The sequence below is a fragment of the Mauremys reevesii genome, linkage group 4 (assembly GCF_016161935.1).
Source record: "Mauremys reevesii isolate NIE-2019 linkage group 4, ASM1616193v1, whole genome shotgun sequence".
NCBI classification, from domain to species: Eukaryota; Metazoa; Chordata; order Testudines; family Geoemydidae; genus Mauremys; species Mauremys reevesii.
Genome location: NC_052626.1, coordinates 81206941 through 81234884, shown reverse-complemented (window position 1 = coordinate 81234884; position 27944 = coordinate 81206941). Strand labels below are relative to the sequence as shown.

The following is a 27944-nucleotide window of genomic DNA, read 5'->3' as shown; positions in this document are numbered from 1 at the left end:
CAGAAATCTTGCTTCACCACTATTTCTCTGTGCTTCTAAATAGCCTCCCATTATGTGACATTTAGAAAGGAACTCCTTTCCATTTGTCTGGTGGCTTCAGAAACTTAATTCCTCTCTTTGGCTTTTGCATTGCCCTTTAAACTTTAATGCTCCCTCTTCCTTGCCAGCACCTGGCCATTGTACCCTGACCTATTCGCTGACCCTTCACCCATCCCCCCAACTCCTCTCTGAGCGCAAAGAGAGGATAGAATGGGATCTGTTTTTCTTACTGACAAAAGTGAAGGTCCTCGCTCTTCTTCCCCCCCGCCCTGCCCCGCCCCGCAAAAAGCCCTTAACATTCATTGCGGGGAGGGATAGCTCAGTGGTTTGAGCATTGGCCTGCTAAACCCAGCACTGTGAGTTCAATCCTTGAGGGGGCCACTTAGGGATCTGGGGCAAAATCAGTACTTGGTCCTGCTAGTGAAGGCAGGGGGCTGGACTCAATGACTTTCCAGTTCTGTGAGATAGGTAGATCTCCATATATTGGGGAGGGATAGCTCAGTGGTTTGAGCATTGGCCTGCTAATCCAGGGTTGTGAGTTCAGTCCTTTGAGGGGGCCATTTAGAGAACTGGGGTAAAAATCTGTCTGCAGATTAGTCCTGCTTCGATCAGGGGGTTGGATTAGATGACCTCCTGAGGTCCTTTCCAACCCTTATAGTCTATGATTCTATGTCCAGGAGCAGAGTGCTTTCCTGTTACTCTTTCTGTGCATGTGTTCACCAGTGGAGGGCGTTATGGACACCCAGAAGAATCAGACCTGCAATCCCTTTTCTGCATGCGCTTTATAGCAGAGGGCCATGCCAGCTGAACTGCACGTGCTTCTCCAGTAGCCCTCCCTCCCCTTCAGTCCTGACAGTTCCTGTAATGCATTTGGTGTGAGGGCTGTCAGACTGTGTTTCTATAACCCACTTAAAGCCTCAAGGCCAGTCCTCCTGTGGTTCAAAACTGTCTCCTGGTGCCTTGGCCCAGCATGTCGAGGGGTAGGAGCTGAGCTGTTGCTGTAGCTATCTCTCCCCTCTCCCCCCTGTGTGCAGCAGTGACCCTGTCAGCCTGCGCTAATTGGAAGGAAATGGCAAAGCCATGTATGAACTGAGCAGCTCTCTCAGCAGGAGGTGGATAGGCATGACCTAGTTGTCAGTGGAATCAGCCTGCCTTCTTGGAGACCTATGAGCTATTTTGACAGCTGGAGTGACCTACCTGATCTCTAGGAAAGGTAGCTTGGGTGGAGAGGAGGAAACAGAACTGGTGCTGTGAATGGGGGAGCTGAGGATCTGCCAGGGTGCTCCTTTGGCCTGTTCTCCAGCTACAGGAGGTGAGTCCCCATGGCCCTGAGGTCTGAATGTGAGCAAGGTGCTACAGTAGGGAGCCCCTCTGGCTTAAATAGCAATGCATACAGTAAGGGGTGGGAAGGAGGGAAAAGCATCTTCTCTTCTCTTCTGTAGCTGTTTTTATGCCACACTCATTCCTATAGTATCTGAGTGCCTTCCAGTAGGGCGTTAAGCAGTGTGGCTACAGATCTGTGTCACATCGCTTGGTGTCTCATCCTGGGGTTGGGCATTTGACTGGACCAAAATAATCGGTCGCTTATCTGGGTAAATATTTAGAGCACTAACTTCTTAGAACAGTAACAAAAAGAGCAATATTTTATGGTCTCCCATAGGATACACACTTGTGTCTAATTGCCAAAAAAAATTTACTTAAGTAAAATGCAAAACAATGAAAAGTTCTAAAAAATGAAAACAGCCCCATGCTACAATTGAATGGGGGGGCTGCTGTCTGCATTAGCATGTTCTTGCTGGAATAGTTGAGATTTGACTGTGGTCAAATAGGCAGTCAGCTGACCGGACAATGACAGCTTGCAGGCCTATCTCCTCCCCCCAGAGGGAGAAGCGTGTGCATCGATTTGATAGTATGTGGGGGGGTTTTGTTTGGCTTTTTTTTTTTTAAATGTAAATGTACCTGTTGCCCCATGTTGGTATTGGCGAAGGCAAGGTAAAAGTAGTGAGATTTGTTCGTCCTTAATCCTCTCCTCCATCTAGGTTTTGTGATAGTGTATCCTTAAGCTCCCTGAACATCTAGACCCCATGATTATAGGGCTGCATCTGTATTGGTGACACGCCTAGACTCATTTTCCACAAGGTGTGTGTAGCTGGAAACTACATTAGGGTGAGAGCAGAGTCGTGGAGGCAGGCAACAAAAAAAGGCCTCCCCTGGCTCAGACCAAAGCTGAGCTGAAAATGAGGTGACAGCTGAGATGTAAAATCCTTTCCCCTCCCTGGGCTGTGGGAGTCCCTGGGAGACTGAGCAAAGTGAGGTGAGAATTTCACTTGGTCTAATAACCTGCCACTCCTGCCAAGTGCAGCTGTGGGGCAATGGGCTGTGACTGCTCTGTAAACTAGGCCAGCAATCTAGCTGAGGGGCTCTAAAGCGGCTTAATGATTATGTGATCAATACCAGCCCAGAGGTGGCCTGAATGACACTGACTGCAGTGGGGGTGGGGAGAGTTTTTTTGTTCTGAAATCTACATTTGCAGTCCAGTTTTGGAAATAATCCCTCTCTCTGACAAGCTGCATGAAATTGCTGCATCTATAGCATGAGTCTGGGTTCAGCTGACAGCCCTATTTGTGAAATGTCAGACTGGGCACTATGGAGTGGCCCTGTCTCCAAACATTTTGTCTTGCATGGCTGCTCTAGATGGGCATTGAAGGGAGTGCTTGAGAGCCAATGGAGTCCCAGAGAATCATGTGAGCTTTGGCCTTGTAATACATCATGAGCCAGCCTTATGCAAAATGTTATGACTAAATGGAGCATGGATGTACCCCCAACATAAGGCAACTCATCCCTCGTGGATCTTCACCTCACTGGGACAACTGATTCTAGGTTTGTCACAATCTCCCTGGGCACTGGCCCCCTCACAGTTCTGGGGTGCAACAGTCAGACATGGTGACTTAAGGAAAAATTCCTAAGACTGTAATAAGGTAGGTTCCATCTTTAAACAAAGCCTCCATCCCACAGGGGCAAATCACCTTGTTCTTCTTCAAGTGATTGCTCCTATCCATTCCAGTTAGGTGTGCGCGTCGCGCGTGCACGGCTCTTCGGAAGACTTTTACCCTGGCAACACCGGGGGGCCGGCTGGGCGCCCCCTGGAGTGGCGCCGCTATAGCGCTAGATATATACCCCAGCCGGCCCGTCCGCTCCTCAGTTCCTTCTTCCCACCCGTGATGGCTGTTGGAATAGTGGAGTGCTCGTTTGTCCTCCACATCCCTAGCTCACCTTGGTTCTAGTTTTGTAGTTAGTGTATATAGTAGTTAAAGTAGTTAGTTAAGTAAGTTATTAGGTAGATGAAGGGGAATTAGGGGGGCTTAGCCCCTCTTTTCCCGTCCGGTGCGGGCGTATGCCCAAGACACCGGGGTTTAAGCCCTGTGCGGCTTGCCAGCGGCACATGCCGATTGGGGACCCTCACGACTCCTGCCTGCGTTGTCTTGGTGAGGCCCATCGACCAGATAAGTGCCCTATTTGCAGATCGTTCAAGCCTCGAACGAAAAAGGAGCGGGACATTAGATTAAGGCAGCTCCTAATGGAATCGGCGCTTACCCCTGCGGTGCCGACACCATCAACTCCTCCGCCGCCGTCCTCGGCACGGAGCGCTCCAGCGGTCCCCGACCGGTCCGGTACCGAGACTCTTAAGAAGCAGCCGGCACCGAAGCCCCGGCACTGTTCCCTCTCACCATCCGGGAAACGGAAGCCGCAGCCCAAGTCTGGGAAGACTATTGCATCGAGACCGCCGGTCCAGCAGCCAGTGTCGGCCCCCTCGGTACCGACCTCGAAAGCGCACGAACCGTGCGCGGTACCGTCAACTCCGGCGCCAACAAGGCCATTGAGTCCGGTACCTCCGTGCTCCCCGGTGCAAACCGTGGTCGAGCTGCCTCTCCTGTCCACGCCCGAGACATTCTCGACGGCGAGGGAGCTCATAGAGCTAACAGAGGCACCAAGCCTCCGGCCCCCGGCACCGCCGGTGCGGGCTGTGCAGTCAGGGGGCAAGCCGGCCATGATACGGCCTCCTTCCCCTGACAGACGGGATAGAAGGCGATCCAGGTCCCGATCCCGATCCCGATCTCGGAGACGGTCACCTTCATGCCGATCCAGGTCCCGGCACCGGTCACCATTCCGGTACCGCTCTCCGTCTTGGCGCCGGTCCCAGTCCCGGTACCGCTCCTCATCGCGGTACTGGTCGCACTCCCGGAGGCGATCCCGGTCCCGATCTCCGGACCGTCAGCACCGAAGAAGGTCCGAATCCCGTCGCCGTTCTCGGAGCTGCTCCCGTCGATGACGGTCGACATCGCGCTCTTGCTCCCGGTACCGCGACGATCGGCACCGGTCCCCAGCACCGTACACGGACAGACTAGCGGCATCGACGGCGCAGTCCCTGAGCGCCTCTGCCCCCCCCGTGGCCTTCCCGTCAACTGTCGGTCGCCTCGCACGAGGGCAGCGGTGGAGATCACCGGGCAGACCCCCAAGGACAGGACCACCATCCACAGCAATGGGGCTTCTGGACCCCCTGGGCCTTTCACGAGGCTCAGGGCGCCCCTTCCCTCCAGTGACCCAGGCCCTCCGACCACAGGGTGCTGGAAGCCACGGTCAGCAGGCCCCCTCCATCACCTCCGGTTGAGGTTCCGCCGGTACCGGCGGAACATCCCGTAGAGACGGAGGCTTCACACCCCATGGACGAACCACAGCTACAAGCCATGGGTCAGGGCCATTCCTCATCTTCCTCGCTGGACGAGGCGGTGGCGGGGTCCTCATCATCGGATCCCCCACTGATTGACTTGCGGGCCCATCAGGACCTCCTCCGTCGGGTGGCACAAGCCATCAACCTTCCGGTAGCAGAGGTCACTGAGGACGAGGATCCCATTACTAATGTGATTGGAGCTGAGGCCCCCACGCGAGTGGCCCTGCCCTTCATTCGCACTATTCAGAGGAATGCCACTACAATCTGGCGATCACCTGCGTCCATCCCTCCCACTGCTGGAGGCATGGAGCGAAAGTACTCCGTGCCCCCGTCCGGGTATGAGTACCTGTATGCGCACCCGGCCCCAGACTCCCTCGTTGTGCAGTCGGTGAATGACCGGGAAAGAAATGGGCAGCCCGCGCCAGCGCCGAAGTCCAAGGACGCGCGCAGGATGGACCTGTTGGGCCGAAAGGTCTATTCGGCTGGCAGCCTTCAACTACGGATATCCAATCAGTTGGCTCTCCTTAGCCGCTATGCCTATGACAACTTTGTGGCTCTCTCTAAGTTTACGGAGTTGATTCCCACAACCTCCAGGCAGGAGTTCTCTGCCCTGCTAGAAGAGGGCAAGAAAGCCTCCAGGTCCTCCATCCAGGCCTCACTGGACTCTGCAGATTCCGGAGCCAGGACTTTGGCATCAGGAGTGACCATGAGGAGGATCTCCTGGCTGCAATCGTCTACCTTGCCGCCAGAAGTCCAGTATACCTTGCAGGACCTGCCCTTCGATACCAAGGGCCTATTCTCGGAGAAGACAGACTCCAGAATCCAGACCCTTAAGGATGGCCGTATTGCCATCCGCACCCCGGGCATGCACACACCTGCTACCCAGCGGAGGTCCTTCAGGCAGCAGCCTTATCGGCCATTTAATCAGTCCAGGTCGAGGCCTGATAATGGACGCAGAGGCAGACTGAACCGCCGTAGACCATCGGGCAATTGGCGTACCCAGTCCCAGGCGCCCTCTAAAGCCCCTCAAGGGCCGAAACAGGCGTTTTGATGGGACGCCCGAGGACGGCCCATCAGTCTCTCCACCGGATCCTTCCCCGTTATTTTTCAACCGTCTTTCCCACTTCCTCCCGGCGTGGTCCCAGATTACAACGGACAACTGGGTGCTACGCATGGTAGAGTCTGGTTACAGTCTTCAGTTTGTTTCGCCCCCGCCCACCCACCCACCCCGTCCCTCTTCAGGGACCCCTCTCACGAGCAAGTCCTCTTGCAAGAGGTCGAGTCTCTGCTGAGCTTGGGTGCTATAGAGGAGGTGCCAAGCGATATGCGAGGCAGGGGATTTTATTCCCGATATTTCCTAATCCCCAAGGTGAAGGGAGGTCTACGACCCATACTCGACCTCCGAGAGCTCAACAGGTACCTGGTCAAGCTCAAGTTTCGCATGGTCACCCTGGGGACCATCATCCCCTCCCTGGATCCGGGAGACTGGTTTGCCGCCCTTGACATGAAGGACGCATATTTTCATGTCGCGATTTACCCTCCTCATCGACGCTACCTGCGTTTTGTTGTCAACAGCGCACACTACCAGTTCGCAGTGCTACCCTTCGGCCTCTCCACAGCGCCGAGGGTCTTCACCAAGTGTATGGCAGTGGTTCCCGCGGCCCTCCGCCGTCGTCGGATACATGTCTACCCGTATCTCGACGATTGGCTGGTCCGGGGACCATCCCACCAACTGGTAGCGAGTCACATGACCACGATCCTAGCCCTGTTTCAGCGCCTAGGACTTATGATAAATGCCGAGAAGTCAACGTTGACTCCATCGCAAAGGGTGGAGTTCATCGGAGCGGTCCTGGATTCCAATTTGGCCAGGGCCTGCCCCAACCTCGGCATCAGTCTCTGGTCTCCCTAGTTCGGGGACTACAGTCCTTTCCAAAGACAACAGTGCGTTCCTGCCTCCGCCTCCTGGGCCACATGGCTTCGTGCACGTTCGTCACTCCGTACGCGAGGTTGCACCTTCACCCGTTTCAAACTTGGCTTGCGTCAGTGTACCGCCCACACCGCGACTCCATGGATACGGTAGTCACGCCCACGGAGCCGATCCTCGCTTCGCTCACCTGGTGGCTGGACCCAGAAGTGGTGTGTGCCGGAGTCCCATTCCGCCCTCCTCAGCCATCCGTCACTCTGACCACGGATGCTTCAGAGCTAGGGTGGGGGGCCCACCTAGCCGACCTGCACACCCAAGGTCTCTGGTCGCCCCGAGAGCTCTCCTTACATATCAATGTCAGGGAGCTGCAGGCGATTCGCCTCGCGTGTCAAGCCTTCTACTCCCATCTCCAAGGGCGTTGTGTCGCAGTGTTGACGGACAACACAACGGCGATGTTTTATGCCCACAAGCAGGGTGGGGCCCGATCCTCCCTACTTTGCATGGAAGCGATGCTCCTGTGGGACTTCTGCATAACCCACTCGATTCACCTGGTAGCGTCCTATCTTCCAGGAGTGCAGAACACGCTGGCCGACCGTCTCAGCAGGTCGTTCCTTTCACACGAGTGGTTGCTGCGTCCAGATGTGGTGTACACAATTTTCCGCAGGTGGGGGTTTCCCCAAATAGACCTGTTTGCCTCCAGAGAGAACAGGAAGTGCCACCAGTTCTGTTCTTACCAGGGTCGCGCCCCGGGCTCCCTGTCGGACGCATTCCTCTGCTCCTGGACGGGTCACCTCCTATATGCCTTCCCTCCGTTCCCGCTCGTACATCGGGTGCTTCTCAAGCTTCGGAGGGACAGGGCCCACCTCATACTCGTCGCTCCGGCCTGGCCGAGGCAGCACTGGTACACTCTGCTGCTCGAGCTCTCCGTTCGGGATCCCATTCCCCTCCCGTTGTGGCCGGATCTGATAATGCAGGACTTCGGCAGGCTCCGCCACCCGGACCTGCAGTCCCACCATCTTACAGCCTGGTGCCTGAGTGGTTGACCCACGCGGAGAGGGGCTGTTCGGTGGCGGTCCAGCGAGTCCTGCTAGAGAGCAGGAAGCCCTCCACTCGCTCGACTTACCTCGCGAAATGGAAGAGATTCGCAATCTGGTGCGATCAGAGAGACCTGAATCCGTTTGTTGTCCCTATACCAATGATCCTGGACTACCTCTGGTCACTTAAGGAGCAAGGTCTCGTGGTCTCATCGTTGAAAGTGCACCTGGCGGCCATATCCGCCTTTCGGCCGCCCGTCGGTCACCGGTCCATCTTCTCTGATCCGACGGTTTCCCGCTTCCTCAAAGGCCGAGATCGCTTGTTCCCGCCAGTGCGGCGTCCTACTCCGTCCTGGGATCTGAATCTGGTTTTGACCAGGCTCTTGAGAGCCCCCTTTGAGCCCTTGGCTACGTGTTCCCTGCTCCATCTGTCGTGGAAAACAGCTTTCCTCATCGCCATAACCTCAGCGAGACGAGTTTCCGAGCTTCATGCCCTGACGGCTGGTCCACCATACACCATCTTTCATGCAGACAAGGTTCAGCTTCGGCCACACCCGGCCTTCCTCCCTAAGGTGGTGTCGGCCTTCCATTTAAACCAGGACATTTTCCTTCCTGTTTTTTTCCCGAAGCCTCACGCCTCCAGTCGGGAACAACAGCTGCACACCCTGGACGTCCGCAGGGCCCTTGCTTTCTACATACAGCGAACAAAACCCTTCCGGCGTTCGCCCCAACTGTTCGTAGCAGTTGTGGAGCGTATGAAAGGCAAGCCGGTCTCCTCTCAGAGGATTTCCTCCTGGGTCACTGCATGTATTCGAACATGCTACGAGCTTGCTTGTGTACCAGCTAACCGTCTTACCGCTCACTCTACGAGAGCTCAATCCTCGTCTGCCGCCTTCCTGGCCCATGTCCTCATCCAGGACATCTGTAGAGCGGCCACCTGGTCTTCTGTACACACCTTCACTTCCCACTACGCGTTGGTGCAGCAATCCAGAGACGATGCAGCCTTCGGCTCAGCAGTCTTACACTCTGCCACGTCTCACTCCGACCCCACCACCTAGGTAAGGCTTGGGAATCACCTAACTGGAATGCATAGGAGCAATCACTCGAAGAAGAAAAGGCGGTTACTCACCGTTGTAACTGTTGTTCTTCGAGATGTGTTGCTCCTATCCATTCCAGACCCGTCCTCCTTCGCCACTGTCGGAGTAGCTGGCAAGAAGGAACTGAGGAGCGGACGGGCTGGCTGGGGTATATATCTAGCGCTATAGCGGCGCCACTCCAGGGGGCGCCCAGCCGGCCCGCCAGTGTTGCTAGGGTAAAAGTCTTCCGAAGAGCCGTGCACACACGGTGTGCACACCTAACTGGAATGGATAGGAGCAACACATCTTGAAGAACAACAGTTACAACGGTGAGTAACCGTCTTTTTTCCTTGATTCTATTGCATAACAGGAGCCTCTTTAGAGAGCTGTCCAGCTGTTCCACATGTGCAAATAAGGAGCCTGAACTAGGCATATTCCATTTTGTTAGCACTAGGGCACCATGGCAACTGGGGTGTTTCACCTTTGCTGTGCAAAGGTTTATTCTGAAGTTTTGCTCAATATTTACTGGAGCCTGGAGAAAGCAGCCCTTGAGTGTCTCCAAGCCCCAGACACTCAAATGAGATAGATGTATGTACTGTGTATTTCCTTTGAAGTTTTGTGCGTCTCCAGAGGTGCCCAAACTTTGCCCTTGTAATTTGCCAACAGCCCATGGACAGTCCTTGATTTGCATAGAATGGAACAGGTAGCCAGGCAACCTCCTGAGGGAAATATTTATTCCATTTCCTTGAGTAAAATGGACCCTCTGGAAAATCTGTCCATCTTCAGCTGAGACTTGCCCGCTAGCTCCTCTGCTAGGTTACTACAGTAATTACATACATTGGGCTTCTCAGTCAAAGATTGGTTATGTCATCAAACCATTTTCCTGGCTTCTGCTAAAGATTTCCACAGCATCACTCCCTACCCTGAGACACTTAATCCTGCCCTAAAGAGCTGAAAGAAGGCCCTACCTCAGTCTCTTCCTGAAGAATGTTTTTATTTGGATTTTTCTTTTTTACTTTCTAATTCACCTTCTCCCTGCTTGACAATAACTTAAATGCCCTAAAATGTAAGTGATTTCTCAGGAAGGAAAGACAAATCCCCTCATGTTACCCGAGGTAGAAACCCAACTCCTTCCCTCTGCTTCTCTTGTACCTTCTTGGACAGTGGCAGGATAAACATGCTTCCTACACCCCATTTTCAGAACTATTCCAATCTACGAAAGGTAAATAGCACACCTGTCGTCCCCCCCCCCCCACACACACACAAGCCTTGTAATTTGGCAGTTGTGTTAAACACCCTTTTGTCTTACTGTGTGCTCTCCAAACATGCATGTTCACACACCCCAACAGAGCTCATCCTACCCCCTTACAGCCCCTCATAACTGAGTCAAAACACAAAGCATAAATGTTACATTGTTAGCAAAATCCTGGTACATTTACATAAATGACATTAATGTACAGTTAACAGACAATATTACAGCAACAAAACTGGACCTATGCTTTTGTACAGATAGCTGGAGCAGCTCTTTGAAGTATTTTCCAGTCTATGGCCTTGTTGAGGTTTCTTTCAGTGATAAAGCGGGAACAGCCTCTGGCTTGCTAAGAATAACTGGTGCTCCCAGCCAATTTCCAACTGAGAGTCTAAAGGCTTATGGGTCACTGACTTGCCAAGCACACTTGTCATGCAATCCACCTGTGACTTGCAATCCTATGGGAGCCTCAGGTTTTGACCAATTAGCTGGAGATGCTGCAATCTGCCCTTCCTTTCCTCTCCTCCACCAAACCTTGACTCTTCTTTTCAGCTGAGCCTGAGCCTTCTCCCTTCAGCGTGTTTAGCATTTCATTGTTCAGATCTCCAACAAATGCTAACTGGACATTGGAAGCTTTTTCTCCCCTCCCCCAAAATGAAGCATTTTAGCTAATGCTTTCAGTGTGTGTTAACAGAGCAGCAGGGAATGGTTGTAGGGGGTGTTTTATAGCTAATGGTGACTGATGTCCACTCATCCTACTATCACCTTACATCTTTGTTTCTAAGGCCTGTGCTTGTATTCTTTTTTTAAAAGTTAGAAGTTTCTGCCCTTTGTAAGCTGTCAAAGAAAATATGGTGAATCTTAGGTGCTAGGGTTGAAGTATCTAATTTTAAGTATTGCAACCTCAATGTTTCCTAGACATAGAGCGCAAAGGTGAGCTAATGTATGCAAGCATGATGCAGTATATCCTTCCCTCCCCCTCAGAAGTAGTAGATGAGGAAATATCCCTATTACTTCCATCTCCACAGCTGTAGAGAGAACTGACTTGCCTAAGGCTACAAGTTTGTGTCAGAGCCAGCATTAGGAGTCAGGCCTTCCTCTCATCATGTTTCTCTACACCATGCCACCTCCAGCATCAAGGAATAACGCGCTGTACATTTCTGCTTGGCTTTGGCTTTAAGGGAGTCCAGGTGGTACACACGATACTAGGATGTAGGCCCCTCAACACAGCACTAGGTTTTACTGCACCTCCTGCCACAGCTTTTTTGAAAACTGCCTCCTTTTATTGCATCATCATTAATCACACAGGAGTGCTCCATGTGCCATTCCCAGACAGTTAAAGATAGGATGACTTGGACACAAGACATTTGATCAAACCATTACAGTGTAAATAGGGTAGGATATTTTCTTTCCAGTTGGCCACCACTGAACACAGACCAGTAGATCAAAACTTGGCTAAACTCTCCAAAGTAGGTGCTACTGAAAAAAGATAATTGTAGAGGCCTATTTTAGTCTCTCTCACTTTGTAACCCATAAGGCTGAGAGAAGGTATGTCTTAAGGTGCAAAGAATTTATGGGAAATAATGCTGGAGTCTTTTGCCATGTGTAAAACTGGTGTTTATCGCTACAGTGGTAGTCTGAGTGTGCTAACTACTATACGCATTTAGTCAGGTGACTGAATGCTCAGAAGTTCATGGGATTAAAGGACTATCAACCCTTGTATATACACCAGTGGTGCTTTTAAATCAACCTGATGGGGTTTGTAAATAGATGGTTTAGATTAACATGTTAGAAACACCCCCAATGTTAGGCCTCACTCTGCTGCATCTGCACTCTCTGTTTCCCTAGCAGCTTTCACCTTGTGCTTATGAAAATGGCAGCTTAGATCTGCTCTTTGGGCCAGGTTCTTCAGTTGCTGCATCAGTTTTTCCTGTTGGTGCTGTCCTGGTGTTGCTCTGATGCTGTGTAGCGCAGAAGAAAAAAGCCACCTCCTTGCCTTTGTCATTAGATTTGTTGCAGCTCCCCAGAGAAATCACTGCCCTAAGGGCGTCAGCTTGTGGGGACTTTCAGCATGAGCTGGTGATTCCCTAAGACAGACCTGGAAGCCCCGGCTGGATAAGGTCCTGTGCCAGTGTGATGTCCCTGCCTCACACTCTTGAGGTGATGTAAATAGAATGCAGTCGACTGGCCAATGTTGTCTGCAGGTCCCGCAGAGGGTCCAGACCCTGCACCTTGCTGTTCCTGCCATAGATGAGCTGTCGGAATGAGTCCTGTTCCAGCAGAGAGTTCATGTGTTTGAGGAAGAAGCCCTCACAGAACGAGGCCAGTTCAGGTGCACTGTGAATCTGTAAAACAGAACAGAGTCGGTGACCTTCTCTGTGAGCCCTACAGATTAAAGCACATTTTCACAGCTGCCACTGCTAAGCCCTTTCCCTCTGACAGCTTCATTGGGAAGGATGCCTGCAAAATGAAGGACTGTTAGGGGAAGGGGTATGTATGTAATGATGTAGTTGGTAAATGCTAATGGAAAGGACACATGCTATGAATGACTCTTTTTCCTCCCCCTGTGTGCGTGCGTGCAGCCAGAGAGGTTCATTTTCCAGATGATAAAGTAAATTTTTTATTTCTAATCCTCTGATCTCCTGCTGTTACCTGAGCCACAGTCCAGTGGCCCTTCAAGGAAAGAGCAGCTGGCTGATGAAATGGCCAAGATATCTGTTTTGTGTGAGTCCATGTGTCGCATCATGACACAACAAAGGAATCTTGCCAGCTGGTATGTAATGTGAGTAGCAATGGAAATATGGTGTATATGATCCAATGCTCACACCTAGATCAAAGCACAGAATGAGATGGGGAAGAGCCACTCTAATACCATGCCTGTGAGTGCCTCAGATTGTCCCATTGGCTCTCTAGCTCCTAAATAGTCTCCTTTGGTTCTCCCAGTAATTATTTACCTAGTTACATCGACTTCAGCATCATTAGAGAAGACACCACTACAATGGCGGAAAAGCAATGAATTTTATGCCCAACATTTAGAAACTCCCAAAGGTTTTGGGGTTCTTAACAGAAATAGAATTTTTTATGAAAGTTACATAAGGAACTCTATTTATATTAGAAAATCAATTTCCCCCCCCAAAATGAATAGTTTCCCCTTGGCTGTTGGGAACCCAAACACAGCAGCCTTGGGCAAGTGCATGAGATTCCAACATTGAAACTGTGTAGTGGCACTAGACTGACATAATGCAAAAAAGTTAACAGGAAGTAAAATTAAAATAGCATGTTTAAATATTTTCTGATGTAATCTTTAGCAGCCTGCTCCTGCCTCTTTACTACATCCCACACTCCTGCTGACTTTCAGGAATGCTGAACTGCTCCTCTGTGTTCCTAGTGGTAACACATGTTGGGTCATTTATATTAAATTACAGATTGGATACAAACTCTCATTTTGCAAGCAAATTTAGTGCAGAATTGGCCCAGCCAGAGCAAGCCTGTATCATGACTCTTGTCCAAAATACCACACAGCAGGAAGCATGTGAAGTGCCTGTGTTCCTAGGCGTTTGTGGGGTCTAAACAAGACAGTGCGGCCTTTACCTTTGCATATTTATAGATGTTAACAGAGCTCTCCATGCTGATGGTCTGGGCACATAAGATTTCACAGTGTCTTTGGAGGCCATCCAGTTGAAACAGGCTGGCGGCGGACAGCAGCTATTGGGACAAGAGAGATGTTTTTCAAAATCAAACTACATTCCTTCCTCAAGGGATCTTCTAGCTCCTTCTCTTGAGCAGGGCCGGCTCCAGACACCAGCCTACCAAGCACGTGCTTGGGGCATCACCTTGGGACGGGGTGGCACTCTGGGTTTGTGTTTTGTTTTTTGTTTTTTTTTGGTTCGGCCTGGCAGCGCTGGGGGGAGGCGGGGCTTGGGAGGTGTGGTGCTGTGCTGGGGGGGCGGGGACTTGGGTGGCGCAGCGCTCGGGGGGGGGAGGGGGCGACGCGACACTCTTTGTTTTTGCTTGGGGCGGCAAAAATGTTAGAGCTGGCCCTGCACTTGAGGGCTAGCCCTCCTATGAGAGCAGAAAGGCCAATAAAGAAGAATACACATAGCAACCTCTTCTCATTATTCAGAGGGAATAACTGAATGAAGGTAGCAAGCGCCTTCCTGCATTCTTAAATTTGTGTGCCTTCTGGTTTTCAGAGGGAATGAACAGAGAAGGTAATCATTAAGTGATCCATTCCCAGCTTCTGGCAAACAGAGGCTAGGGCCACTATCCCTGCCCATCCTGGCAAATAGCCATTGGTGGACCTATTCTCCATGAATGTATCTAGTTCTTTTTTGAACCCTGTTATAGTCTTTGCCAGAGGATGTTGTGAATGCCAAGAGTGCCACAAGTTGACTGTGCATTGTATGAAGGAATACATCCTTTTGTTTGTTTTAAACCTGCTGCCTGTTAATTTAATTTAGTGGCCCCTAGTTCTTGTATTATGAGAAGGAGTAAATAACACTTTCTCCACACCCGTCATGATTTTATAGACCTCTATCCCCCCCTTAGTCATCTCTTTTCCAAGCTGGAAAGTCCCAGTCTTATTAATCTCTCCTCATACGGAAGCTGTTCCATACCCCTAATCATTGTGTTACCCTTTTCTGAACTTTTTCCAATATATCTTTTTTGAGATGAGGCAACCATATCTACATGCAGATCCCCTTGTTCTGCATAAGCCATCTGAAGTAGTAATTGCTTCCTATTTCAGATGACACAAACTTCCTGAGACCCCAAAACACATCTCATCTGCCACAATTCCTTATTTTCTCCTAAAAGAATACTGGGGGTTTTAACACTTTTTCTGTGTGCATAAAGCAGCCACATGAGACGTCCCATAAAAACACTGGTAGCTGCTCTCATCTTCCTTAGCAGTCACTTGTGAAGCAGTATTGACTATGTGCTTTGAAAGCATCACCTCCTTTCAAAGCTCTAGTGTCTTTTTGCTTCCACGCCCCATCATCCCTGACTGCATTTGGAAGAAAAAGTTCTCACCTCTAGGATATCAGCTGTGGGAATTTCCATAGATTCTGTTCCTCCATAATATAAATACTGCATCAGCATCTGAAATGGGAAAAGAGCCAGGCCTGAAGCTGTTGTCAGTCAGGACACAGAGGAATTTGAACACCCATGCTGCCTTAGGAAGCAAACAGAAATCTCAGCTCCAGCTTCCCGTGGGTCTTGATAACAGCTTTGACATTTTCTAATGGCCTAGCTGTGCTGCTTTCCAATGTTCTTTTCTTTCTGCGGCTTTGAAGGGGGGCACATCAAGGAATTTAGGCCAAGGGTGACAATGTGTCTCTGAGCAACCGCAAGGCCCCTGTAAAAACTCCACAGGGATCCTGTATTTTGTAAAGCTTTGCAGGCTAGCCGCACCCAGGAGCTGCCAGGCAGCGAAATTGGTGGCAGGCTAGCTTAGTGCATGTGCACAGTACGGCCTGCCAGATGGTGACACGCTGCCCTCCCCCTAGAGCTTCCAATAAGTCTCCCCATACCCCAAGTCTTTCAGACGGGGGGTTTGGGGCAGGGAAATAGAGGAGTAGTTTGGCTGAGGAAACAGGCATGGGCACCCTTTCCTCTCACCCTCCCATGCTCACCTCCCTACTGTTCCAAAACCACTCTCCTGCCCCTTCCCCATTATCAGGGAACTGGATTTTTCACTTGAAAACCAAGGTCATCCCATTTACTACTATTTATATTGCAGTAGTGCCAAGCAGCTGCAGTCAGGGGCTCATCGTTCTAGCAAAACCTGATCCCTATGCCTGCTGCTGAACAGAACCCAGGTCTCTTGAATCTCAGTCTAGTGCAGTGGTTCCCAAACTGGGGTGTTCGTGAAATGTTACAGGGGGGTTATGGGAAAAAATTCCCTAATGGCGGGCAGAGCTGTTCCTAGGGACCCTGGGCAGCACAGGGCCAGCAGCACGGAGCCCCTGGACTTCCAAGAGCTAAGCGGATCAAAGCAAGCATCTCTATCACACTGAGGAGATTTAAACTTCAAGACTCCTTATAAGCAATGGAAAGGGAGGTGGATATTTTTTGCTGTTTTTAAAATTAAATAGGCAGCTAGTGTTGTTTTTTAAATTATTATGAAGAACAAGTTTAAGCCTTTTTGTAACATGCGCTATTTGCCTGGACTGCTCAAGACCTGAATGCTTGTGTAGGAGGAACTCTTTGAGTTGGCTTCTTAAATACCTTCATGCTGTTTCACATCTGATACTCCTTGATGAAATATAGGAGCCTTGTCTTATAACAGGCTTATTCAAAATGATACAAGCTACGAAAGTGAGATCTTGGAAGAGCATTGCCGTTTTCATAATGTAATGAAAATATAAAAATTGTTTGTATGACATGCTCATTACACACTATTATTAATTATTTATCATTACAATATTTTAAAGATCACTGCTTTTATAATTTATACTCAGGTAAAGGTGAAAATCCCTGGAAATACTCATTGTTAGGAGGGGGTTCACTAGACTTGACATTTTAGTGAAAGGGATTCACAGGTTGTTAAAGTTTGGGAACCACTGGTCTAGTGCTTTATCCACTAGGCAAAACTCTCTCCCCTAAACAGTGACAATGATACCACTTTTAGTAGGTAATCTCGTGTCCTCTAAACGTGCCCCAAAGTCTCCCCTATACATCTGCTCCCTCTCTACTTCGTTAAAAGGCCCCTTTTAGTGGTCATTTCTTATGGTTTTCAATGTATTACTTTTCAGTCTACCACATTATCCAGAAAGGCAAAATCCTCTCCCTGCCCCCTTTGACACTGCAAACACCACACCTGAAAATCATGCCTTGAAGTTTCCTGAACCACAAAAGCCCATTGATCAAAGATCTTCATGCTATGTTAAGGAGACCTGCCTTAATACACTCAACTTTATTCTCTTCAGGTCATGGGCCTGAGCTGCACAGCTTGGATACAGACATTGCAATTGCTTTTCAATTCAAATACAAAACATAGGAAACCCTCTTAGGATAGAGCAGTAGGGATGTTTCTGTGCTCAAATTATTCCCACTGGATGCAGAGATACTATGTGGTGATGACCATAGAGAGAAATTGTGAGGGAGAAAGCCAAGATGAGTCCTAAACACTTTAGTGAAACAGTTACAGACTTTCAGCTGTTCTGCACTTTCAGATTTCTCTATTCTGCACATTTCCTTCCTAATTTGAAATGCAGATCTGGAAAGCTGGAACAATGCCTGACTATTGGATTTCACTGACCTGCCTTTTTTTTTTTTTTTTTTTTTTTTTTTTTTTAAACCTACCCTCTTTTCATCATGAATGAACCTCCCTCAGGTCACTTTAAATATGGAAACATCAACAAAAGTAAAAGTGGAATTCTCAGCGTCAAGTCTTTAAAGAGAGCCCCATAGACTTCTGATAGTCTGATTTGAATTAATGTGAAGCCTGGCAGTTCTCCGGCTCTAACCAGGCTTATTTTTTTGCTTAACACAGCATGAAAATTGTGCCTGGGAACTTCCAGAACTACAAAAAAGTACTCAATAAAAGACCTCATTTGTCCTCCATTATGAAGGCGATCAGCTGCATTAAAAACAAAAAATCCAATCGTATTCTTTTCAGAGCTAGGCCCAAGCTGACAAGTTTGGATGCAGATCAGAACACACCTAAAAATGCAGAGATACTTGAATTGGTGTAATTGCTGGTGTTATCGTTTATCTCTGGCATTAGAACTTGTAGCTTTTGCTTCACAATAAGTACAGGAGGAGACAAACAGTGCTAATGGGAAGGATGCACATAATTTACATACCTTGAAAATATTGTATTTCATATCACTAATTTCAACAGTCTTACTGCCTTGGCTGTCTAGTTCTGTTTTATTGGTCATCAGAGTCTTAAACCTGAGAAAATGGAGACAGAAGTTTGCATAATAGATTCCTGCATTTTTGCCACTCTGCATCATCTTTACTTGGATTAGTTGTCAGTAAGCAAAGGGGAACTGGAGAATCTTGGTCCTAGTGTATTTGCATTTATACTTTATATTTTCCAAAACAATCAAGCAATATGTTTCCATCATCTTTAACAGCAACTAAACTGTAAACGTCTGACAGCAAAATCTGTAACTCCCCAGCACTGAATTCACTCCCACGTTACTCCAGTTTTAAGGTGCTCTAATTGCACTGAAATCAATGGCGTTAGAGTCACATAAAACTGGAGTGAGACAGAGCTGAATAAAATCCTGAGAATTGTATATTGCATTAATATTAGTTTTAAAAGCAAATAACTGATCCTATAATAGAATCAACTGAACAATATCTCCATGTGAGGCGCAAGGACAAAATATATTGGGGATTCAGTGTATTTTGTGTTTGTTTGTTTTTTTAAAGTACACAGTGCTAAAGAGCCACATTCTTTACCTCCCTCACTCCCCTTTGCTCCTGGGGTGCAAAAGAGGACAGAATCTGGCCTTAACACTTTTGCTGAGGACTTCGCTGGGGTGAGGCAGGCTCCAGTAAGTACAGAGCTAGAATAGCCAGCTCCTACACTGTCCTTCCCTCAGCCTTGAATGCAGTGGAGGGTGAGAGGCAAGGAGGGGTGGGAAGGAAGTAGCCAGAGCAAGCTGCACTCCAACTACACTCAGCTGTTGAACAGTTCCTTAGAAAACATTAACCGCTGGTGCATGTCAGAGCAGCCCCCTTGTTGTTCTAACCTGCATTGGGAGTGGGTAGAAAATCAGGCCTTACCCCACTCTAATGGTCTGAGCGTAGGCAAATCTGGCTCTAAAAGTTTTGTGGCTTGGTCATGTAAACTCAAATGAGTAGCCTTTACTCATGCCAGTAGCCCCATTGAGACTATGGGTGATTAAGGGCTGCTCATCTGGGTAAGGGATTATGGGCCCCTGTCCTCCATTACTAATCTCCATTTAGCACAAATAACACAGCTGCAGTTACTAGATGTAGTTCATGGAGGCTGACTCACCTGTTGGAAGCAGTAACCAGCAGGACTTTGTGTGCATAAAACAGCTTTCCTTCCACTAGAAAAGTTACATCAGACATTTCTTTATTGTTTAGAAAGTGAGGATCTGTTGGAAAAAAGATGTGGGGGGGGGGGGAGAGTTTAAAACGCTGCAGCATGGCAAAGAGAAGAAGCAAAACCACTGTGGAAACTGAGATAAAGCTGAGTATCTCACCAAGCCGGGCCGGCAAAGTCTTTTGTATTTCAGGAATGTTGGGTATAGGACTGCTGCCATAGCAGTGGGTGAAGATGGCTGCAAGCTGCTGGTTGATAGAATCATTCTGTAAGGAAGAAGGAATTTATATCATTAGTGCTTAAAAGTAGGCTCCACAGGCTGTAATAGTTTGCTTGCTGCTTATATAATAAGAATCGTCCTTTGCTACTTTTAAGGACTACTTTGTCTATAAGGGCTCTGTGCAGAGAGGCCAACTCAAGACCTATGCAGATGGGTGAATTTCACCACAAAAATATTATGGCACACATATGTCAAGGAAAAAGAATTAATTTAAGAGAGCTCAGTCCTTACACAGCAAAGCTCCCCCAACTTCTACACAACAAAGTCCATAGTGTGGCTTATGAGGAAACTCTGTTCCTAATGTATCAGATTAGTGCAGTGCAGCGCAACATTTTAAAGTTCAAATTTTGCATTAGTTTTTAACCAGCCACTCCCTCTCCCTGCTATCTCCAGGGAGAGTCTACAACGATATAGGACTTGATCTTACTCCTACTGAAATCAATGCAAAAACTACCATTGAATTCAATGGAAGCATGGTCAGGCCAACTTTCAAAAGAAAGAAAAAAGATTATTAGCTGTTAGTGAATAGCAATGTTCAGAAAATTCCAGGAAGGTAGATGAGATGCTACTGACAGCCTGAGTTCCCCAGTACTTTGCAGGTAATCCGTTTCATTACTGTAAACACACTCAGTTCCAAAAGCAAATCACTAAAGTTTTTGCTGAGAATATTTATACAAGGATTTCCATTTCCATTAGAATGAGCATCTTTGACATGGAGGAAGCAAGTATTGGATCCCTTCTCTCTTGAGCCCGGGTAGTGCAATATTACATGAGCTTGGGTAAACATAGCCATGGCTGTCTGTACATCCATAATTCATTGGGACCCTGACATGGGTTTACATTGCTTCTAGTACAAACAATAACCAAAAACGCCCAGATCAAAGGATTTGAACTTCATATTAAAAAATGAATGATTACTTTGCTGGTTTTGAGGATATCAAACATTAGCTGCAGCCCTTCGTTAACCAGCTCTTCGTTATAGTCCTCCTCCTTAATAGTGACAAACTCCCTTAAGAGGTTCTGCACGACTGAATAGCGAGACTGGTAGAAGGTTGTCCGTAATGACTCAATCCACACATGAAGCTTCCACGGGATTCCTGTAACCAGACACAAGGGAAAGTGAGGGGCTGAAATAGCAGGCAAGAGGGTACTTCCTCTCTTGTTGTAGTCAGCAGCAGCATTTAAGTCGCTCTTTTTATTTTGAAAGTGCTTTACACTTTACACAACTAATTTGCCCTCCCAGCACACCTGGGAAGCAACTGTACCACAATCTCCATTTTAAAAGTTAGGAAACTGAGTCAAAGGAAAGTGAAGTGGCTTGCCCATGGTCACAGAGAAAATCAGTGTCAGGACTAAAGCTTAGAACTCAGGAGTTCCTGGTTCTTGCCAAGCCTGCTACCCTTTTAACCTTCATTCCGTGCATTGTTTTTCTCCGCAAGCATAGTGCAGCAATCTAAATTCTGCAGATTAGCTGCACCATTACAGCATAGGGAATAACCAATCTTATATAAACCCATTGTGATTGCTATAATTCAGTATTGCGGCCTGCTTGTTCTGATGAGCTATCTTATCTAGACATGCACATTTCAAAGTCTTCAGTCGACTACATACAAGTGTAAGAAGAGGTGCACTCTGGGTCCTCAAATCCTATGCCTGGGCATTGTCTGTCTCTGGTTTTGAGAGCTCAACTTGAAACACTTCAGAGGGGCCTGAGTTTTCAGATGTGCTGAGCACTCACAACTCCAACTGACTTCAAATGGAGTGGAGTGAAGGGCTCAGCTGCTCTGATCCTCAGGTCCCAGGCTGTTCCAGAAATTGGGATATCCCAAATCAGTAGGCCCTTTTGAATATGCAGCTGAGTGATCAGTAAACAGTTTGATGTCATTTTCTATTTAAATTAGCGACTACCCTAAGATCCCATCAATGTGTGTCAGGTTTGAATTTGATGGTGCAGGCCCTTCTCCTAGTGACCTGTAATCCCTGCTCTCGCAGAGATAGGTTATTAGGTTCTAGCTACTTACCGAGTACCCTGAGCTCCATGGTGATGTCCACGTAGCCATGCTCAGCACTGTAATACATAGCCTCCTGCAGGGCCTTCATCCTGGTTTTACACAGCCTGACCTGCCCCTCGTTGGAGCTGTCCTGGCTGGAGGTGTCACTCTCTACTCCCTCAGCTAAAATCTCTTCCAGTGAGAGAACATCTCCCTTCGACTGCTGGGGCTGGGTCAGGAGCTTGCGTAGCACGTTTCTGTGGAGGAAAAAGAAGAGGAATTGCTCTTTAATAAATGAAAGGCCCACAAACCAGACAGGCCAGGCAGGGTGATTTGGACCCAGAAGTCCTGGAAGCCTGACTGAGTGACTCATTTCTTTCCAGAGATGAACCCTTCCTCCAGCGGTGCTGGAACAGTTTTTATAGTGGGGGTGCTGACAGCCAGTGAACCAAACTGTAAACCCTGTATATAATGGAAACCACTTCAAGCCAGGGAGTGCAGCAGCACCCCTCAATCCCCTAGTTCCAGCACCTATGCCTTCCTCCTCCCCTCAGAAATGGAGCTGGGTTCCTCTAATGATTGGGTCTTCAAACATTATTATGGCAGTTTAGTCAGGACTGATTTTATCAAATCCCACCAGTGTTTGCTTTGTGTGGCTGGCAGACCAGCAACCACTAGCAATGGCTTGCCTCTGTCTAACACCCAAGGGTCCCCTTTAGAATGCCTGGGTCCTTGGTTTTCCTACAGATGCGAGAAGCCTTAAGGGACAGATGTTGGCTATCCAAGACAATCAAGCGCACATAAGATGTTGTGCTGAATTGCCACTAGCTGGCGCTCTCAGTGCATAAAGAACTGGATTTTACCCTTTCTGCATGAATTGATACTACATAATCTCATGCCTTCTGATCACCCTCCCACAAAAATCATCCAGAAACAGGAGGCTTAACTTCATTATTTGCACAGTAAGAACATGTTATAGAAAGAGGACTCTTACTGTGGCACAATTAACTCATCAGATGCTTTACCTTAAGACATTGCACAATCAAGGATGTTAACCCTGAAAAGATAAGGTGCAACATTTCACATGCTCTTGAATCATGGAAAGTAGCACTAGGAAAATGTTTGCCAGTATAACTACATCACTGTAGTTCTTGGGGAGCCAAGCCTTAATGCAGATATACTGCACCAATATAAAGTGAGGTTTACATTGTTGTGATTCAATCTGGTAAATTACCAGCACGTGCTGCATTGATATAAGCCCAGTTGTACGCTGCTGCAATACATCTAGGTTAAGGATTTGGAATTGGTATAACTATATCAATGTGGTTACACCAATGCTAATTTCTCTGATGGAAACTGGGCTAGAATGATTTCCGGATCAGTTTACAGATAATAAAATGTTATTTCTAAATACCAACCCTGCAAACACAAACTGGGAGGGAAGAGCCAAGCTGTTTTTTTTTTCTGATTCACACATCATCTTTATTAAAGTTTCGGCAGACCTAATTCTGCCTCAGGTTACACCTCGGCAACCCCACTGCCATTAAATTCTGCCTCCAGTATACACATGCAACCCACATCTTCGGAATTGTGCCCTGCGGTTGGAACTTAACAATTCTGATGTTGCTGCCTGATCCAGAAACACATCTAGCTCCTTCTCTCCTAGCTGTGGTGGCTCTGTAGTGCTGCTAACAGGTGTGAAAAAAGCAGGAGAAACTTATTTGCTGATTTTAGTGACTAAAATATAGATCTGCAAACCCAGAGGGATTGCATCTGTTGAATAAGAAGGTGCCAGTTTTACACAGTTATTTTGGGAATAGAACCACTTAAAGTGATAATTACTTTACAATCTGGGGGCTGCATTTCAAAAGTAAATGCAGGGTCTGGCCACGCTAGAGTCAGAATAATGCTAGCGACTCGACTGCATTAAAACATGGCTATTGCCAGGAGGGTTCTAGCAACACTTCCTAGACCAGTGTGGATAGGGATTTTTGGTCTGGGAACTGTGGTGTAAGGCCACGATACAGCCTGTGTGCAAATAGGGGTAGCCTACAACATTGTTCTCAGGCAAGAGACCTCAGTGAACCTGTACAATTGTATGTGACTCTCCGCACTGAGAGGGTCTTCAATTTAAGGCTGATCTTGAACAGAGGTTTACCTGTGCCCATGTGCGGCTGAGTGACTAAAGCAATTCATGTCTTCGTGAAGCGATGAGGACATCCCATTGACTTCCATCATACTCAGGAGGGGGTCTGCGCCCCTGCTCAGTAACAAACTGACCAGCTCGTAGTTCCCTAAGAATTGGCAGAAAAGTAACAATAATTCCATTTTCCAGCATCCTTTAAAAGGCATAGAGTACTTGTCCTGAGCACTTCTATAATACCCCACAAGCGTTAATTAGGCCTCACAACACCCCTGAGCGGGAGATAAATATTACCACCCCCATTTTACAGATGGAGGAAACAGACACAGAGAGGCTAAGCTGCCCAGTGCCACACAACTAGTTAGAGGTGGAGCTCAGAAGAGAACCCAGGAGTTCTGGCACCCAGTCCTGTATTCTATTTGAAGCACAGGCACATCTTTATATATAAATGGGGGATGGGAGGGAGGGAAGAAAGAGGTATTTTTTACTATTTTTTAAAAAAGTAACATTTCCCTCATGTGTTTCAACATCTTGAAGTCAAACTACACTACAAGCAGATGTACATGTATCTGGCTTCAATAGGGCCAGATTCTCAGCTGTCAGCTCCTGCTGAGTGTAGCTAAAAGGGGGTCCAACAGAGAATCTGGGGGCTGCTCTAAACTGTGCTAGCTGGCTATGGCCCCCCAAGGGGTCATCCAGCAGCCGTGGATAACTGGAGCAACATGCATTCCAGCCACCCTCCACCCCACTGCCAGAGGCTGCAGGGAGTGGTGGTGGGAGAGCCAGCTACAACAGCTTTGGGGACGACCTTCTGCTCCCTTTATGCCATTGGGATGACACAAAAAGAACAAACCAGAGAATCCATCCCATAATAATCAGGCTTCAAATGATGGAGAAAGAACAGAGGAAAACCAAAATGGTAGGCTGCAGGTGATGGAGAAGAATAATGATCTTTGGGCTGGCACAGGTAAGTCCTTACATGCCATGTAAACCCCTGAGGTGGCACCTTCTTGGAGAATAGGCCCAAAATTTTGTTTCTTTTTTAAACAAATGAGATAAAACACAGATCTTTGTACAACCTAAGATGTTTTTTCCCAGTGTGACTCGGGCTGATGAAAGATGCTAGTCTGATAGCCGTGGAGGCTGTTCAGCTCCAGGAGAGGCAGAGGATGGACAGTGGCAGCCTAACTTTCCCAATGCTGCCCCATGAAAGCACATTGCAGTCCCACTCAGCACGTGGCTTCCCTGCTGAGACTGTTGGCAGGAAGTGATAATTAGTGGCAGTGGTAAATGTGGACTGAGCTGATTTACAGCAACACATTTCAGGATGGTCACCAAACAGCAGATGGTAACAACTCTCAGATGCTGCTAACCTGGGCTAGGCTTCCACTAGTGATTTAGGCATGAAAAAAGTACTATATCCCATTATCTAACCCCTGAAGCTACCTAGTTTGAAATTTTCATTATATCTTTCATTGTTAATTGGCTTAAAGTACAATGCAAAATAAATCCCAACTTGTAACTAAAATCATGGACTATCAGGGTTGGAAGGACCTCAGGAGGTCATCTAGTCCAAGCCCCTGCTCAAAGCAGGACCAATCCCCAGACAAATGTTTGCCCCAGATCCCTAAATGGCCCCTTCAAGGATTGAACTCACAACCCTGGGTTTAGTAGGTCAATGCTCAAACCACTGAGCTATCCCTCCCCCCAAGCTAAACATCTGACCCATAGCAATACTTCTGCCATAGTTTTCCCTTGATCTTGGGAGTGAGAATGTAACTGTCTTTGACTCACCTGCTGCCGAAGCCAGTTGAAGTGGGGTCTCAGCATAGTTGTCCTCACCGCTGTTAACTGCGGAGCCCTCAACATGGGCACCAGCATCCAAGAGCAGCTGCAAAAGACCATTCAGAGACAAGAAGTTCAGAACAGAGCAATTCACAAAGACACAACAGAAGAGCCTGTGTGTTGGGAGGGAAACCCATTAGGTCCTTAGCAAAGGGTGAAAAACACAAAAGGGAGCTCAGCAACAACTAAAGGAAAAATATCCATCGCAAGGCACACTCACCTCTCACCTGCATCTGTTTGTTGCTTGAGTCTGGGACTGAAGCCTAGGGACTCATGGCTAACATCTCTTTATAGATTTATTTATTTCTTCTCTCTTTCTTGTACTTTTTTTTGTTATAGTCAGTCTAGTTCTGGTGGAAGTTATCCGGTGGACAGGAGACTAAAGGCCCCTATTTATTGTATCCCAATGGGCACATTTTCATCTGTTCTCCAGCTTCAAAAGAGTTAGATGCTTCTGCAGTGTGGGAAGTCCCTGCCATTTGTTTACATGCTGTGCAAGAAGCAGACAAGATGGCTAAGGAAATTTGCCACAATAGGCCAAACTGCTCTGCCAGAACCTCAGGCCCTGCAGATTCTGGATGAGGAGACTCCTCGGGCTTCCCTGACTTGCCACCCATGAAGCCTAATCCTCATTTGGGGCACAAAAATGTGTCTTTACTTTGGCCAGGAGTTCACCAGCTCCAACCCTAGGGGAACTCTTTGCAAGCGGACTGGCGCTAATCCAGCAGTAATTGGCCATGAAGGAGTGGGGACAATATCCTTTTCAAACATTTGAAGTAGCAAAAAGTATCAAAGTCACATTGACACCATCAAGCGGAGCGGAGTCAACTGGCAGGAAATGGAGGTTACTTAGCTGTAACTGGAAGTTCTTTGAGATGTGTGGTCCCTAGCTGCATTTGACACGTGGTGCATGTGCATGTAAATTCTAACAAGCAGTGTCCATTGGCCTGCACAGGTGCAGTCATTCACCTTGGGCTCCAGACTGAGGACATAGGAGGCAGTGTGGTCCAATGCCTCTCCAGTTCCTCGTACAGCAAATCTAGTAAGATCCAAAGCAGAGGGGATGGAAGGCAGATAGGGACCACACTTCTCAAAGAATTTCCAGTTGCTGGTAAGTAACATCCATTTCTTTTTCAAGTGCTGGTCCCTATCTGTATTCCACATGTGGGTGATTGACATGCAGTACTCAGACTGGAGTGGGGGTGCAAGACAGATGCTTGAATTATTGCAGTTCCCTCTACTGGGTCTGCACTGGAGACTTAAACTAGCGTGTAGTGTTTAGTGAAGGTGTGAATGGAATTCCAGATGGCTGCCTGCATATGTCCAGTAATGGTATTTCGTGCACTGATGCTGTAGAGGCAGTTTGTGCTCTGGTGGAGTATGCCCTTACCCCGTCAGGTGGAGAGATGTGCACTAATTGGTAGCACATGATGATGCACCCAGAAATCCATTTAGAGATCCTGTGAGAGGGTGTAGCTTGTTCTTACAAACAAACTCTAAACTATGGCAAGAAACAGCCTAGGATACTTTCTGATAGATTTAGTTCTCGACAGATAGAACGCCAAGGTGCATCTGACGTTGAGGGAAGGCAGCTTCCTCTCCTCAACCAAGGTATGGGGTTTTGGAGGAAAAAACAGATAGATGGATAGCTTGGTTGACATGAAAATCTGAAATAACCTTGGGGAGGAATTTAGGATGCTCATGAGCTTTACGGATTTATGGCAGAAAAGAGCAACAGATTCTGCACTTCGCAGCAACATGCATCTCAACCAAACAGTAGAGACAGTGTTGGTGATCATCACTCATGATGAAGAAGTGAGACGCAGTTCTTGAATGCTGGGACTCCGGGCATAGTGCCAGACCGTGGAGAAGGAGTCCCCATTATAGGGGGTGGAAAGCCTAACTATACCAGAAGCTCTAACTATGCAAATATAAACTATTTACAAATGTACTTAGAGAATAAGGATAAAAGCTGGAGAAATCCATGGACACAGGGATTCTGACGCAGGCCATGTGGTGGTAAGAAGGAACTGGAGAGGTGATGGGCTGCACATGGCTCTTATGCCCTTGGTCTTAAGCATGAGGTGAACTACTGTGCAAGTGCAGGCCAATGGACACTACTTGTTAGAATTGCCAGACTCAGGCACATGGTGTACATGCAGACCCTCATGGGAAATACATATGGGGAGCGGCACTTGAAGAACCACCCTTCATTTATAAGAATAACAAAGCAGATTTGGACATACATATTTCCAGGCAGGGGCAGACACCCCATTGACCATGCATAGCCACAGAAGGCAGCTAGTTGGGATTCTTCCTTCTGGGACAACCACTGCTCCTCTACTGGACAGAGTCGGAATCATCCAGCTATATGTCATAAGCCTTATACTGCTGGTAGTTGATGGAGAGTCTCCTTTTAATTCATGTGGCAAGAACCTGTGCTTTTGGGGCAGGAGGATCTGGGTTCTATTCGTGCTGGTGCTACAGCATGCATTTCTGAGCAGCCATAGTATGCAGCACAATGACAATAACTGAGCCACAGGTGGTCATCAATTTATTATGTCACTTGCCTCGGCACAGACTGGAAGCGTGATTGTGCCTGGTAA

General features: G+C 47.9%; 1 protein-coding gene across 4 annotated transcripts in view; it reads right to left on the bottom strand.

Annotated features, from left to right (window-relative positions):
• Positions 1 to 10094: 10094 nt before the first annotated feature.
• Positions 10095 to 27944, bottom strand: part of ABTB2 (ankyrin repeat and BTB domain containing 2) — a 215464-nt gene continuing 197614 nt past the window's right edge. For all 4 annotated transcript variants that reach the window (XM_039533711.1, XM_039533712.1, XM_039533713.1 and 1 more), the window contains 10 exons: positions 25288 to 25384; positions 23509 to 23644; positions 21381 to 21607; positions 20278 to 20456; positions 19240 to 19345; positions 19029 to 19131; positions 17860 to 17950; positions 15083 to 15151; positions 13643 to 13756; positions 10095 to 12396 (listed from right to left, as the gene is read on the bottom strand). In XM_039533711.1, coding sequence (XP_039389645.1) covers positions 12199 to 12396; positions 13643 to 13756; positions 15083 to 15151; positions 17860 to 17950; positions 19029 to 19131; positions 19240 to 19345; positions 20278 to 20456; positions 21381 to 21607; positions 23509 to 23644; positions 25288 to 25384 — 1320 coding nt within the window. In that variant the 3' untranslated portion in view covers positions 10095 to 12198. The remainder of the gene's footprint in view (positions 12397 to 13642; positions 13757 to 15082; positions 15152 to 17859; positions 17951 to 19028; positions 19132 to 19239; positions 19346 to 20277; positions 20457 to 21380; positions 21608 to 23508; positions 23645 to 25287; positions 25385 to 27944) is intronic.